Source organism: Hylobates moloch, unplaced genomic scaffold, assembly GCF_009828535.3.
Source record: "Hylobates moloch isolate HMO894 unplaced genomic scaffold, HMol_V3 SCAFFOLD_9, whole genome shotgun sequence".
NCBI classification, from domain to species: domain Eukaryota; kingdom Metazoa; phylum Chordata; class Mammalia; order Primates; family Hylobatidae; genus Hylobates; species Hylobates moloch.
In genome coordinates, this window is record NW_026652284.1 from 16,828,554 (window position 1) to 16,844,764 (window position 16,211).

General features: G+C 52.2%; 1 protein-coding gene across 3 annotated transcripts in view; it reads left to right on the plus strand.

Annotated features, from left to right (window-relative positions):
* Positions 1-16,211, plus strand: part of IGSF21 (immunoglobin superfamily member 21) — a 275,822-nt gene that overhangs the window by 165,017 nt on the left and 94,594 nt on the right. For all 3 annotated transcript variants that reach the window (XM_032759092.2, XM_058443781.1, XM_032759093.2), the window contains one exon: positions 9,284-9,405. In XM_032759092.2, the coding sequence (XP_032614983.1) occupies positions 9,284-9,405 (122 nt within the window). The remainder of the gene's footprint in view (positions 1-9,283; positions 9,406-16,211) is intronic.

Below are 16,211 nucleotides of genomic sequence, written 5' to 3' on the forward strand. Positions count from 1 at the left end.
TGTCTGGCATCTATCTGAGGCCCTTTCTATTTCCCCTGCTTCCTGTCTGCTAGTCCCTAAAGCATGAAGGGGGAGCGGGGTGCTGCATGGGAGGTGGAGAAGGAGGTCTCAGAGCTCCCATGCATGTGTCTGATAGAGTTTGGGGGGCTCGGGTGGTTGGGTCGTGACTATGGGCTTTGTGTTTGACTGGTGGGCGCCTATCTGGGCATGGGACATGGCAAGGGAGCAGAGTGCATGACATCTCCCACCCTGGTAGATACAACCTGACATTTGCCAGGAACTCATCCCCTTACACACACACACACACACACACACACACACACACACCCCTTTTCCCGGAGTGAGGAGCAGGGCATATAACTGCACTTACAGCTGTGGGTGCAGGCATTTGTATGCACAACACCGTGAGTCCACAAACTGACACGCAGCCCTGAAAATGGCTGCATACACTCTCTTACACTCCCCGTGAGACCTCCTGGTCTTCCCTGTGCAAACATCTAAAACTACGCACGAACATTCTCATTATTACTTTGCCTTTCACACACATGTGCAGCCTCGTAGGCAGCCTGGAAACACACCTATTTGTACAGTCATCCCTAGGGATGCACAGATGCACACCCATACTCCGTTGAACACAGGCTTCCTCATTCACAGCAGGCTCACCCACGTGGGCTGGGGTCCAGCTCATACCAGTGGCACACACCTCCTCACACTTGCAGGAGCACCTGCCCACATGTGGGGTGTGGGGCCCACAAAGAAGCTACAGCCGCTCTCCTCCCTGCCACTCTCCCCCCAGCCCCCAGGCCCATCTCTGAGCTGCTGTCTGCCATCGCACGGTAACCAGATGAGACAGGCAATTTATGACACCAGCTGTCTCTGTCAAAACCGGATCTCCCACACGCACCCGGGGAAGCCAATTACCTTGAGCCCAGCCCTGCCAGAAACTGGGGCCCACAAGGGAGCGCAGGGTCTGCCCAGAGAGGTGAGTGGCACCTGACATGAGGATTTTCTGCCTCTTCTTGTCCTTGGGAATCGTATCCTCTTCCCCCAGGCCCCCTTGGGGAGGACAGAGCCTGCCCTACCCTCTCTGAGGCTGCTTCTCTGGCCCAGTTCCCAGGCCTAGGAACTGCAAGAGCAATTTCAGGGTGGAGAACAGGCAGGCAGGGAGGTTTAGGGGAAGAGTGGTCCAGGGTCGTTATGGCAACAAGAAAGAGAAGAACCCTGTGCCCCTCCCCCTACACAGCAGGCAGCCAGGCGGCTGAATCAGTCTCCCAGGCTTCCTCTCCACCTTCATTCCCCTCACCTCTTCCGTCAACACCCCTGCCCTGGTTTTCCTCTCCCTAGAATACCCACTCCCTTTCTTGCCCACTTGCCCAAAACTAAATCCAACTCTACTACCTGAGCCACTTCCTGTCTGGACTTTGGAACCAGACCCGGGTTCAAAGCTCTCCACTTCACCACCTCCTAACTGGGAATCAGGACAAAATGGCATCCCTTCTCTGGCCATGGGTTTTGCATCTAAAAAAAAAAAAATGATGTTCATTCCTATAAAAAAATGTTTGAACAAGAGTCTTCTAAGTACCAGACTCTGTTCTATAATCGGGGATGCAACATTGAACAAAATGAAGTCCCATCCTGGGCTTCAGGCTCCACTGGAGGAGTCGGAAATCACACATTTCAGAAATTTAGAAGAGATGAGTCAGTTTTCTCACTGTCCTCAGCTGCTTTGTTTACAGCCATATTCCCAGCACCAAGCCCAGCTCCTGAAAGGACCTCAAGCAACAGACAAACTCACAAAGGCACCACTGGACTCAAGCTCTAGCCTGAGGTTGACTTGGTCTAGCGCCATCTTTGTGCCCAGCCTTGCAGGGAGCTTTCTAGGCATGCTTTCTGAGTGGCTAGGATGGCGGCAGATCTGCTTAAGGGAACAAGAAATCCGTTCCTTCCTTCACTGACTCATTGGTTCATTCCACAAATGCACATTGAGCATGTACTACGTGCCAGTTCCCATGCTAGGCTCCTGGGATCAAGTGAGATGGGCAAGGGACTCCCACGTGATAGTTGCATGGCAGAAATTTCTAGATTTGCTCATCACCTCCCACAGTCTAGAAGCTGAGCAATAAATTCACACTAACAGCAGTGTCCACTTGCCTTTGCATTTTGCAAGATGCTTTTACATATGTTTGTTTCTTTTAGTATTTCTTACAACTCTGGGGCGTGAGTTTGATTAATATCCCTCGCGTTACAGATGAGGAAACTGAGGCTTAGAAACAATCAGTGATTTGCCTGAGAACCCAGAGCCAGGGAGTGAAGCACCCACAGTAGAACTGAGTCCCTTTCTAGCTCTCGTTGTCTCTTGCATTATCTAATTTAATGCCCTTTTCCCCTAACTACCATGAAAGGCAGGTATCGCCTTAGGCTGTTTACAGCCAGGGAGCACCTCTTGCCTGGGCTGGGATTGGAAGCTGTGCTGGGCTGACACAAGATCCGAGGCGCCATCCACTCCTCTATATCTAATCAGTTCATGAAAACCCTCCTTTCAAATACTCTCTCGGCTGCCTGGACACAGAGACCTCAGCTGCTCCATTTCCAGGAGAGCAAATTCCTTCCTGGCTGGAGAGGAGTTGGGATAACGTAGGCAGGCAATTTAAACAGCTCCGGCAAAATACACCAGCAGTTTTCACTCTCTGCCACTATTACACTTTCCAGCCGTGGCGGGATTGGCCCATAAGGGGGATATCAAGTTTATTACAGCTATTTCCAACCTGTAATTGGTTTTGTGGAACACAAAGAGAAGGAGGTTGGGAAGGTGGGGGGAGGTGATATTTTCCCCCTTTCTTTTTTTTTTTTTCTTTTTCAGATGACAGCACCCAGGGCCATTGGTGAGGCAGCCGAAGTTGGAGACTTATTTGTTTTTCAAATTAAACGGGCTCTCACACTGCTGGCTGGACTAAGTCCACCAGCCACGCTTTGATGACTCTACTTGAAAAGCAATCTGGCCTGACTGCAGCCAGATTTGCTGGTTGGGGTCGGGGGCAGCCAGGGCCCAGAGGTGGGGTCTGGCAGCTCCGGAGCATGAGAAACTGTGGTCTCTAGGCTGACTCTTCTAGAATCAGAACACTGTGGGCATTCAGGGTAGCAAAGAGTCCTCAGTTTCCTCATGGAACACTTAGGGAAACTGAGTCCCAGAGAGAGGAACAGTGCAGAGACAACCTTTGGGAGTTAGAACCTAGCTCTCTGCCTCTCGGAAACTTCTACATGGTGTAGCTGGTCATTTGGAGAATTCCTAGCTGAGATGCTCTCAGGATGGGGAAGAAAAGCCCGACACCTCTTCTTAAGAACTCATGTTACAATCTGCTACCATCATTGCAGTCCACCCACCCTGACCAACCTCCCGACTCTGGACTTGAGAAAAATACGTAATAGCCAATATGATGGAGCACTTTCTGTTACGATGACAGGAGTTGATGTTTGCAAGCAATATCTGGCACAGGGTAGGCGCCAGTGCATGCCAGCTATTATTATTTCCATCACGTTACTATTACCGCGTGCCAAGCAATCCCCTGGGCTCTCTGTGTGTTCACTCTCAGGAACTGAATTCTCACACATGTGCCTTACAGGGAGGCATGATCCTTCCCATTTTGCAGATGAGGAAACAGAGGCACACAGAACTCTCCAACATCACCCAGCAATCAACTGAGTGGCAGAGCTGGGATCTGGATCCAGAGCTGTGTGACCCCAAAAGCCTCTGCACATTTCCCATATCCCCAACCTCAAAGTAGGTCTTCTGCTCCCTTCTTTTGGACTAATCCATGCTGAGTGGTCAGCTCTGCTGTTTACTATTACAAGTAGAATACCTGTGTGACCTTGGGCAGTTCATTCGCCTCTTTCTTGGCCGTGGTTCCTCTGTCTGCAAATGGGGATGATGGCACATGTCTCTTGGTATAGTTCGCTTATTCAGCATCCCTTCGTATGCCAGGCACTGTGCTAGGCTCTGGGACACGGGGCTCTTGGAGCTTACAGTCCTGAGATTCCAAGGAACAATGGAAGGGAGGGCTGGGGGACACTCAGCCTGTGTAGGCACTGGTTAGGATGCAGATTCTTTTGCATAACTACGTGCACAGCCCCTTCTGTCTGGTCCAGGTGTACCCTTTGCAGAGTTAGGGTGCACAGAATATCATTAATGCTGGGAGCTTTAAGAAAGAGAAAACCTGCTGGTTCCTTTTGGAGCTTCACATCCGGGGTGGTCTGAGGCCACTTGTCCCACCTGGGCCGGGCTACTCTTACCACGGAGTCCCAGACAGATCAGGGTCCAGGCACATCAGGCTGTCCTGGGGCCAGTCTGTATCACAGAGCAGCAAGGGCCTTTTCCCTTTTCTTCAGGTTATTCCCAGTGCCTGGCACATGATAAGGTCTCCACTCATTCATTCACTCATTGACTCATTCAGCAGATATTCATCAAGTGAGTGCCATTTGCTAAATTCTGGAAACAGAGCAATGAACAGGACAGATAAAGACCCCGTCTTCGGCCAGGCGCCATGGCTCATGCCTGTAATCCCAGCATTTTGGGAGGCCGAGGCGGGCAGATCACGAGATCAGGAGATCGAGACCATCCTGGCTGAAATGGTGAAACTGCGTCTCTACTGAAAATACAAGAAATTAGCCAGGCATGGTGGTGGGTGCCTGTAATCTCAACTACTTGGGAGGCTGAAGCAGGAGAATGGTGTGAACCTGGGAGGCGGAGCTTGCAGTGAGCTGAGATCACGCCACTACACTCCAGCCTGGGTGACAGAGCAAGACACCGTCTCAAAAAAAAAAAAGCACCCATCCTCATAGAGCTTATGTTCTAGGAGTAGCTCATATTCAAGGACCTGTTCGTTTGTTCAACAAAAGTCTGTTGAATATGGAGTGAATGAAATCATTCATTTCAGAAGTGCCTCTCACTCTGGGGCCACACATCCGCAGGGCTTGGCTTACCTTGTCTGCCCTGTCAGACAAATCCACACATCCGCAGGGCTTGGCTTACCTTGTCTGCCCTGTCAGCTCTGCTGTTGTCAGTCTGCCCTGGCCTGGTGGTCCCTGCCCACTGGCACCATGGGAGCCTCTCAGAGCCCATGAGACCTGCCTGCCTCCAGGTACTCACTCAGAGCATCCCTGCACTCTGTTTTGAAGCTGCTACGATGACTACTAGCAAATTCTCGGTCCCTGCGCTCTGTACCCCACTCCTTATAGACACAACCCAGCCTTCTGGCACCTCCCACCTGCCTCCCTCTCTGAGTGTGGGCTCCCTTCTTTCATTTACTGAATTCCACATCCTCTGGCATTTTAGCAAGAGACAGTTTGCTCTCCAGCCCCATAGACAGAAAGAGCTCTGGAGGGTGGGGAGGGACACAGAAAAAGAGATGGTCCAGAAAAGTGTGAGTGCTCGTGAAAATACCCCACGAGTGAGCACTTCCCACCCACCAGGGACTCTACAAGGCTCATGTCATCCTCACAGGGAGGAATGTTGCCTTATCGCCATTTCACAGATGAGGAAACTGAGACTAGGGGAGGTGGAACGACTTCTTCAGAGCACAGAATTAGGAACCGAAATCAAACATTCAACTGGGGATGGAGGAAATCAGCCTTGCTTCATGCTCCGAAGCCTCCCATAGGCAGAAAGAGCCAGCCTAGGACCAAGCACTCCCTGAAAAGGGTCTACTTCCTCCAGGAAGCCTTCCATGATCACCCCTCCCTCCAGGGGGATTCTTGGCTCCTTCAGAAGCATCAGAACATCATTGGATAACACTTGGTAATTACCTGTTGCTGCTGCAGCCATCATCTTACTGACTGGAACCTCAGCTAATTGTGGACTGTGTACCTCTTGTGAATAAGGTCAAAATGGGCTGCGACCGTGTCTGAAATTTATTTCCTTCTCGGCCATTTATTTCCTTCTCGGCCATGAGGCTGCAACTGCCCCTGTATGTCTCAGGTGTGGAGAAATGTTTCTAGAATTAAAGGCGAGGTGTCTTCCAGCACACCCACCGCACCTTCTGTCCACAGCCTGTACTAATCCCCAATTCCCACCTGGCCTCTTTCTTGTGCCCTCTAACCACCAGGAACCACAGAATAACATCCTTGCAAATAGCTGCTCGCCCGCTGGCCCCACCTGAGCATGTCTGAGCCTCCCATTTCTTTTACCTTCCGGGAGGCTGAGGGAGGAGGGAGTGTGTACCACTGAGAGCTGGGACAGTGGGGCCTGCCCTCCAGATCCTTCACCCTGCAGCCGAGATAAGCACTTGGCTCCAGCTGCCTGAAGCAGGTTTCACAGAAGCAGTTATTTACTCCTCTGGCTGACAGTGAGGCCCCAGACACAGCCCCAGAGAAACAGATGTAAATAAAACCAAAGGAAAACTAGGCTTGTCCTTGAAACTCCCCTGTCCCTCGGCCTGAAACAGCGATTTACGACTCAGTTAATTCTTCAGTGCTGTATCTGGGGTGCGTGGGTATGTGTGTGGACGTGTGGGGTGCGGGTGTATTTTCCTAGTAATAAAACCCTCAGTCTCGGCGAATAAATTTGAGGAGACAGTTTTACTGACAGGTTTTTTTTCTCTTTTGTGTAATAAAAAAATGGAGTGAAATTTGAGATTGGGACGATAAGAGCTGCCGCATTTTAGGAGGAGATAAAAAAGCAGTGCCTGAAGGGAGGTGAGGCCCGAAGACGGGCTGCCAGTTAAATGGGCAGGACGCCTTCCGCTGTATGACTTTGGGAGAAAAATCCTCACACCTCCACTGAGATTCTGACATCCTTTCTCTTAATGAGCCCGGCCACCAGGGGTGAAAGAGACGTTGAGAGGCATTCAGCTCACCTGCAGTCTCTTCCAGCCTGATGGGATGGGATGTGAACTCTGGTCCGGAAGCCAGACGCTTGTCAGGAACCTAGTGTGGGGCCTCAGCCGAATCATTTTGCCTCTCCAAGCCTGTTTCTTTACCTGCAAAATGGGAACATTCTTGTCTATTTGGCTCTGTTCCCAGGGACCTGGTACGGCCACACAATGTGATGGGCTTAAAGCTGGGTTTCTCCACCTGGGCACTGTTGACATTTGGGGGCCAGATAATTCTTGGGAGGGGGGCAAGGGGCTGTCCTGGACATTGTGAAATGGTCAGCAGCTTCCTAGCCTCTATCAGCTAGACACCAGTACCAAACCGCACCTCTCCTCCCCAATTGTGACAACCAAAAAATGTCTCCCGTGCTTGCTGTATGTCCCCTGGTGGGTAGGGTGAGCGAAATCACCCCCCAAGTGAAAAGGCCCTGCTTTAAAGGTACTTTAGTGGCTGTAAAAAAGTCAAATGGGTGAGGCAGGGATGGGAAGAGGGTGCATGGAGAATGGGGAGCCCCTGGGGGGTCTTGGCCTCCACCCCAGGCTGGGACATTGGGAGGTGGGGAGATGGAAGCTCTGATCCCAAGTGCAGCCAACTCTCTTCTCCACCCCGTGCCAAGCTGGACACAGTCAACTCAGGGACATTTTTCTGGGTGAGGACAGTGGACGCAGAGTCAAGGTGTGGTTGGTTAGGGGTGGGCATCTTTCTTGGGGTGAGTGCCAGCAGGGATCCCAGGAGGAAAGGAGAATCCTCCTGTCCCCTTCCTCCTCATCTTCCTCCATTCTCATGGTCCCATTTCAGAAGCTGGGCCTGTGCTGCAGAAGCAGCCAGGTGGGAGGAAGTGGTCCTCTGTCTCCCCTCTGCACATGATCAGAAAGCGCCAAGCCCTCGGAGGGGAAGAAAGTGACGCGTGTGCATGTCGCTAAGTCCCAACAGAGACAGGAGGGGTGTGGGCTTACGGAGGGGTAAGGAGAAGCTGTGCCCTGGGAAGTCTCACTGCCGCTTCTTCTCAGGGTCCCAGAGCCTGCGAAGGCCTTCTCATGATTCTAACCAACCCCGGTCCTCACAGAGGCCACCTTACTCTTTACAAAGATTGCAGTCTATGGAAAGTGACCGGTACAGACATAGCCTGTGTCTGCACACAGCTGGTTGCTCAACCAATGCTGGCCAGATGCATGGAGTCTCTCCTAAACCAGTAGCAACACCACCTAGGTCAGACAGATGTGGTCCAAGTCAGCTTGGGTACATATGTGTCCAGAGGAGCCCAGCTGTGTCTAGAGCCAGTACTCCCAGGCAAGGGACAGGGGGGCAGATTCGCACTCCAATCCTCACCTTTTTGCCTGGGGAAGCTGCTTTCAGCATCCCCCCTACCCCAGCCCCTTGGAGACACCCGTCCCTAGCCACCCCTCTCCCAGCCCCTCTCCCCGCTGCCTCCACCACGCAGAGCCGCAGGGAGCTAATTCCACTTCTCCAGGCCCAGGCATGAGGCCTCCCCATTGCAGGCTGTTAGCGCGGAGCCCAGCTGAGCTGCGAGAGGCTGCAAGCTCCCAGTCTATAATAGAGTTGCTGAGACAAGCGGAAAACTGCAGCCGAGTAAACAGATAAATAATTGAAACAGTGACAACACATACCTTGCTGCTTTGTGGAGTAACACTTTCATTAGCTGGAGGCAGCACAGATGTGGGGAGGCAGGCGGGCGGCAGCTGAGGGCACGGGACGCTTGAGTTCGCTTTCCATCAGCCGTGAACAGCAGGACAGCCCGGCAGCCTTGGGCTTCCAGCGCGGGCTTCATCGCCACCTCCCTGCCTTCTCCCACTTCCGCATTCTTAGGTGAAATGGGGACTTCATGCCCTCTGTCCTGGCCCATCCCAAGAGGAGGGCAAGTGCCCCACGCTGTCCCCTTCTGCATCGCCCGTGCCAGGATGTTGGATTTCTGCCTCTAGTCTTGCCCCTTTCGATTCATCCTCAATCTATAGCCAGAGGAGCTTGTAAATCGAATCTAAGCCTGGCCCTGGGGACCACCGCCTTCAGGAGAAGCTGAACTCCTTTGCTGTGGAGACCCTCCATGATCTGGCCCACATTTTTCTTCACAGCCTCTTCTCATCCCACTTCCTTTCTGCTCCAGGTGCTCTGAAGGCAGCAAGCTTCCCCTGAGCGCACACTGCTCTTTTCTGCCGCAGGGCCTTTGCTGTTCCTTCTGCCTGGAAAACTCCCACCTGTTGCCAGGCTGGCTCCTACTCTTCCTTCGGGAGGGAACTTAAACATCGCTGCCTCCAGGAAGCCCTCGGTGATTACCTTATTCTCAGGATGGGGGCTGTCCTTCTTCTGGGCTTCCTGCCTGCATCTTGTCAGTGTCCTGGGGAAAGGGGTGACCGGGGCCCACTGAGCACTCACGTGCGGCTATCTCTGTGCTCTGTGGCAGGTGACGGATGGTGGCACCATCAAGCAAAAGATCTTCACCTTCGACGCCATGTTCTCCACCAACTACTCACACATGGAGAACTACCGCAAGCGAGAGGACCTGGTGTACCAGTCCACTGTGAGGTGAGGGCCTGGGGGCGGCCGGGGAACAGCGGGGGAAGGGAGGAGGGATGGGGAGTGGGGCGGAGGGCAGTTCTCCAGCCCTTTCACATCAATCCCTCTGTGCTGTTGGGCTTGAAGACAGAACTGGGGGCTCCCCTTATGGAAGTGGGACCCATTCCCTGGAGGGACATCCCCTGGAGGGAAGAGGCAGGAGAGGGCCCGGCCACTGCTCTTCTGACTGGCCTCCTCTGCCAGCTCCTCCAACAGTCCTGGAAGGTGGGTTTTCCAAACTCCGTTTATTTCCAAGTGAGATATTGAGGCCCAGAGAGGGTGAGCAACGGGCCTCAAGTCACACAGGCAGCAATGACACCGCTGGGCGGTGAAGCAGTTCTGCCTGGCTTGGAAGCTCATACACCATGTTCTACTGTTTTTTGTGGGCTCCAAGGCCATAAGGGCCCCGAGCTTAAGAGAGAACGACCCCAAGCAACTGGACGCCCAGGTCAGAAGCAGCAGGGTGGGGAGGAGCAGTGCTCAAGTCGGAGATGCTCGATTCTCCTACCGCATCCCTGTTTTCCAGGAGGTGGGCGGCAGAATCAAGCTGACTCGATCTTCTGGAGCCTGCCGTTTTCTATGTGTGTGGCTCCACCTCCTTCCCACAAACTCCCTACAAGATCCTAGTCCTGTTTTATCCCTTGGACCCTTAACACACGCTGGTCCTTCTTCTCAAAAGGCCTTTCTCCCTTTGGTCATCTGGTAAACTCCTCATCAGCCTTCAGAGCCCCACTCAAGCAATTCCACCCATGGGACCCCTCAGCTTAGCTGAACTGATCCCCCAAAGCTGGTTGGCTGCAACTGCCCCAGTATCCACCCCTCCTCAGAGGGAATCTCACTGCATTCATGAAGAGTGCACAGCTTTGCACACACACACTCTTCCACGCAACACCGCCAAATGCTTTGCCAGGTGCCCAGCCTGAAAGTAGTAGTCTGCTCCAAAGCTGGAGGGGAACCATGCTACATCAGGCACCCTGAGGGGGGCTGCAGCCAGCAAGCCCACATGACGTGCACTGTGGCACCATGCTATGTGGATGTCCCAGCTAGTGCATGGTACTGTGCTGTCTTTAGACTGAGCCTGGAGGAGGGGGAGGCCCTACTGTCCAGCATGGGCTGTGGGTCTCTGTGACCGGGAGCTCCAGGAGGACAAGGCACATGCTCCTCCTTTACCTTGCATCCCCAACTCTCAGCCCAGGGCCTGACACACAGTGGGTACATAATGAAATTTGCTAAATGAGTGGACAGCTCAGGCTTCGCTCCTCGGCCCTTCAGGCCTCTTTTCTATTGGGTAAAATTAGAAAATGGGACAAGGAGATTGTAAAGGGTGAGTCCAGCCCTGCACCGAGAATCTGGCCCAGGCATCCTCCTCTGCCTGCTTTTGTAAAAATGGGAAGGTGAGTGTGCTCCCCAGGCGGCCTGGCTGGGTCCTCCTCCTCTCTGGGCTCTGTGCCAGGACCATGCTGAGAATGTGGACGTGAAGGTGTGTGAAGAGGTGTGTGAACAGCCGCACAAACTCCTTCATCCATCTAGCTATGATTTCTCCTGAACCTGCTTCCAAAAAGAAATTACAGTGCCTTAAAATATTAAAGCACACCTAAAACAAGCCAGTTACAATCAAGATGAAAAAGGAGATAAAAACTCATTTTGGAGAAAATAGCTATTCTGGAAACCACAGATGGTTTTGTAGTAAGTGAACCCCCAAATAATCTCCACCACTCCCAGAAACCTAATGCCAGCCAGCCCACCCCTGCCGGTCACTGTGTCTCTGAGAATTCCTTCCTCACCAAGCCACCCACTGCCACAAGCATGGCCTCTAGGACCCCTTGGTTCTGATTTCTAGCTAAGAGAGAAACCCAGGGACCATCTAGAACATTCTTGAGCACCACCCTCTCCTGCCCCCTGGAGCCTCAAGGGCAAGCCCTGCTACCAGAAACCCAGATGAAAATCCCAGCTCAGTCCCTGCCTACTGTATGACCTGGGATGAGAGCCTTAACCTCTCTCTCTCTGCTTCAGGTTCTTCGCCATAGAGCAGGCTTGACATGATTGGCTTTGTACAATTGTGGAATTTCAGTGAAATTTATGTCCAACAGCCTGAGTTCAAATCCTGCCTCTTCCACCTCCTGGCATTAGTGAAATCTGGGGCTGGTAACCCCACAATTGGGTTTCCTGACCTCCAAAGGAACATGACAGCACTAAGAGGCTAGCTGCAGCTTGCGAGGAGCTGATGGCGTGCATTCAAGTGAAGTGTTGGTTTCCGGCCTCTATGTGGTACATGTTTGCTGCCATTGCCTAGAAAACCTCTCCTTCTCCCACCATAAAACAAAACAAAAAAACTCACCTTTTTACAAATCTCATAAAACCTCCTTTTATGCACTCTTTCTGTTTTGATCTGCACAAACAACCCCATGAATGCAGAAAGGTATTATTATTATTAATCATTTTCTCTAGCCTTGTTCTTACTACAGAAGAGGTCAAAGTTCAGCAAGGCCCAACAGTCTCCCTCTGGAATGACATGAACTTGACCAGACCCCTTGTTTTTCCGTTGTGGAAGCCAAGGCCCAGAGAGGGAATGAGGCTTGCCTGAGGTCACACAGCGGCACTGACTTAAGCCTGATCTCAGGAGCCAGTGCTCTTTTATTCCCCACATGGGGGCCAGTCTCCCCCACCTTCTCCCTGAGCCTCGGTGACAGGGGCAGTCTCCCAAGCAGAGAACATCCCAGGGAGCTGAGCCGTCCTGTTTGGTGATCACCAAGGGAGAGAGAAGGAAGGAGCAGACCCTCTGGAGCCTAACGGGATCACGGAGGATTGTCGGCCCTCCCAACCAGCCATGCTGGGGGCGACTGCCTCTTCAGGCTGCAGAGCCCCATCAGGGCTGGCAGCGGGGCGCGGGACTCCGCATTTACATATAAATGAAGATATTTACAAATTAATGCATCTCAACAAGAGAGAGTCCCAGCTCCACAGCTGTCTGAGCCGTTTCCTCTTCAGCTGGGGAAAGTGGGGAGAGAATGAGGCTGAGAAGATTACCAGGAATTGGCTGAGAGCAATTTCCTGGGTAGCCTAGAGGAGCCCCAAGGACTCCTGGAGCTTTTTGTCCCCCTGATGGGGCCCTGGAGGGATGGAAGTCGGGTGGATCATCAGGACTTCTGCCCCCATGGGGTGCAGGTGTGTATCCCCAATTGTATGACCTTGGACAGATCACTGCCTCTCTGAGCGTCCCAGAGGCCCATCTATCAAATCTTTTTCTAGGTCTTAGCCCCAGAGTCCAGAACTCCCAGGTTGGAATTGACAAGAATGTATTCCCTCCAAGGCTATTTAGTTGAGCACCTACTAGGACCTTGGCTTGGTGGAAGGTGCCCAGGGATACGGGGGAATGAGAAAAGCACGGCTTTGCAATCTAGTGGAGGAGACACGGCAAAATGTAGATGAATATATCATTCCACATTCTGCAAAGAAGTGATTCAAAACCGTGGGCGTGTAATGAAGGGACAAGTGGGGTGCAGTGCCAGGAAGGAATGAGATGCTGGGTGCCATTTAGATGGGTGGTCAGGCAGGGCCTCTGAAAGGGTGACTCTGTAGGCTCAGACTCAGACCATGCCACACCGGTTGCAGTCGAGAGATCTTTATTGGAGGAGTCTGAGGGAGAGCCGAAGCGGAAGAAGAGAGCGGGGGCTCTGCAGCCTCCGTCTTTTATGCCTAGGGACGTTACGTGGGGGTCGCTGGTTGGCTGAGGGGCTGGGTCTAGGCTGAGGCGGGAAGGCGTGACCTCTGATTGGCTCCTTTTGGCAGGCCTGTGTTGGGGAGGAAGAAGAACCCGGAACCAGTGCCATTAGGGTGCTCTTGTTACCTAACATTCCTCCCTTTTTTGTTTTTTAAGAAGTGGGGAGGTGGGCGTCACTGTTCGTCTGGCTACTTCCTGCTGAACGGGGGCGTCGTGGGAAGGGATATTGGAGGACTGTAGGGGCAGAACAACAGCAGGAGGCCAAAGAAGACGGTGCTGAAGGCGAACACTTCCCGGGGTGTGAAGTCTAAAATGTCCCTTGTAAGTAGAGGTCATCTATGGACGCGAGCCATCCCTATGGCAGGGAAGGATCTGCTATGAGCCACGTATCTTCTTGGAGGGCCTGGAGGAAATCTAAGAAATTACAGGTCCTGGAGGTGGAGGCCATGGGTAGGTGAGTCCTGGTCGTCTTCTTCGGTTGCTAGGAGTTGGTAGTGCCTAATGAGAAGCTGGTTAAAAGTCTGGTTAGATAAGGAGGAGATTCGTTGTTGTATGAACTTTATTAGGCAAGGGAGGAGAATACACAAGGCCGCTATGCCTAAGAGGGGTCCAAGAAATGGTAGGACCCAAGCTAAAAGAGGCATTTTTAGAGTGTCCCAGGAGAAGGAACGAGAATCTGAGATGCGTTGTCTGATCTCAGAAGCCTTGTCCTGAATACGCTGGGCAGCATCTCGCACTATCCCTGACTGATTAGTGTAAAAACAACACTCCTCCCCTAAGAAGATGCAGAGTCCTCCTTTTTCAGCAGTGAGGAGGTCTAGGCCTTGGCGGTTTTGGAGAGTCACTGCTGCTAAAGAGTCTATTTGAGATTGTAAAGTAAGAATAGATTTTGTTATTTCCTGTAAACTGTCTGAGAAATCTTTTGAGAGGGTGTGGTTGTAGGATAATGACGTGGACAAGCCGGCTATTCCAGTCCCTGTGGCAGTGGCTATTTCTAACCCTATAAGTAGGGGTATTAGTTGCATGGCTCTTCGCTGACGGACTTGAGCTTTGAGGGGTACTGATAAGGTCTGATTCCCTGGGGCAATGTCAATGTGGGGGCTTAGAAAGACTAAGGTGCAGGTGCCTGTCCAGTTAGTGGGGAGACAGATATAGGTTGACATTCCACATAAGAATATGCCTTGGCTGGGTAGACAGAACTCGTTATGTATGTTAAAAAGGTGTGTGAGTTTGTTGTTTTCATTCTCCCATACTCCTAGAGTACTTGCTAAGGTGGCTCCAGTGAGCGGCTGGAAAGGGGTGTTGGGAGTAAACTGAGTGGCTCCCTGTGTTTTATTTTCCCATTGGAGGAAAAAACGTCTTGTATCTACCAGGAGCCATTCGAGAGAGCGATTGAAAGAGGGGATGAGAAGGCACTCACTAGTGGTGGGGGCGCTGCTGCAGGGAGTCCAGGGGTGAATGGTCATGCAGGGAGTATGTCTGCTATTACAGAACCTGGACTGTTTGTTGAGTAGGGAGGAGGTGATGATTTTGGGGGGCCCAGAGAAGCGGACAGGCTGGTTGAATGGAGCTGTTTGGGTGACTCGAAAGCTAGCATGATCCATTGGGGCTTGAAGTTGAAAGGTGTAATTACACTGATGTGGTGGTAGGTGCCCTAGAGGCAGGCCAGATGACAGGTTGCGTTGTATGCATAAAGGGGCTTGGAAAGTTAAAATAGTATTTGTGGTTACAGGGCCGTGTATGGGCTTTTTATTGCTTGTGTAATAGGTGAGGTTGGAAACGTAAGAAAGCAAAAGTTGGGTTGCACGTCCTGTCATGGTATTTTTAGTCGTATCAGAGATGGGGAAGTCGGCTAATGACTGCATATTTAGAAGTTGGAAAGGGTCTTTTCCTTCATAATGAGAGTGGTAGGTCAAGTTGGTGAAGACCTAGTTTTTTGCGGGAATGGGAGTGGCAACATAGCCAGAGGTTTATAGAGAGATACACAGCCAACAGTCATTTGCCAGGGAAGGATTGGACTGGTTTAACAGAGTGTGAGTTAAGTTGAGAGTCTTGTAGAGGTAATTAGGAGCTAGTGGAAGGGGAGAGGTGGTTGTATGAGGTGTTGAAGGAAGTAGGAGGGACAGATAGACAAAGAGTAAAAAGGAAGGTAAAGAGGGTGCTCTGGAAAACGAGACCATTTTATCCAGTCTGAGTTCTTTCACCTATGTTTTTTGGAGGAAGCGGTCGTTCCTCAGGGTCGTGGTAGGAGCCTTTAGGTGGGGTGTCGTTGGGCGTATGGTCTGGCCTCGTGCCTGGACTATGGGAGGGCCAGAGGTGGAGACAGCGCCCCAATACTCCTGCAGAACCGAGAAAGTAGCTCCAGTATTAAGGAGGAAAATGACGAGACGCCCATCCACTGTAAGAGGCACCCTGGGCGCCTGCGTGGTGATGGTGTGTGTCGGGGAAGAGGTCCCAGGGCCCCGTCAGTCGTAGGCCGCTAACCCAATGAGATCGGCTTCAGGACGGGGGTCTGGCCCAGCTCCCCCGAGGGAGCTGGGGCAGTCGGTCGCCCAGTGGCCGGATTGTTGGCACTTGGGGCACGGTCTTTTGGGTGGCCTGGGATTAGGACACTCACGAGCCCAATGACCTTTGTTCCCACATTTAAGGCAGGGTCCAGGGGGTTGGCAGTGAGTGGTGGACATAGAGGCATGGTGTCTGATAGGCTGGGTTGAGGCCTTGAAGGCCTGAGCCAACATCTGGCACTTTTGCCTCCTTGCCTGCTCGTCACGGTTGTGGTAGACTTTGAATGCAGTGGTGAGGATCTCGGTCTGCGGGGTAAAGGGACCTCTGTCTAGCTTTTTTAGTTTGGCCCGAATGTCTGGGAAGCTTTGTGCAAAGAAATGGGACATGAGAAGTTGCCTGCCGTCGGGGACTTCGGGGTCTATGTTCGTGTATTGTTGGAGTGCCTGTGTAAGGCGGGCGAGGAAGGCGGACGGGTTTTCATGTTTTTCCTGAATGATTTCGTGAAGTTTTTCAAAATTGACTGCCTTTTGGGCTGCCTTGTGGAGACCTG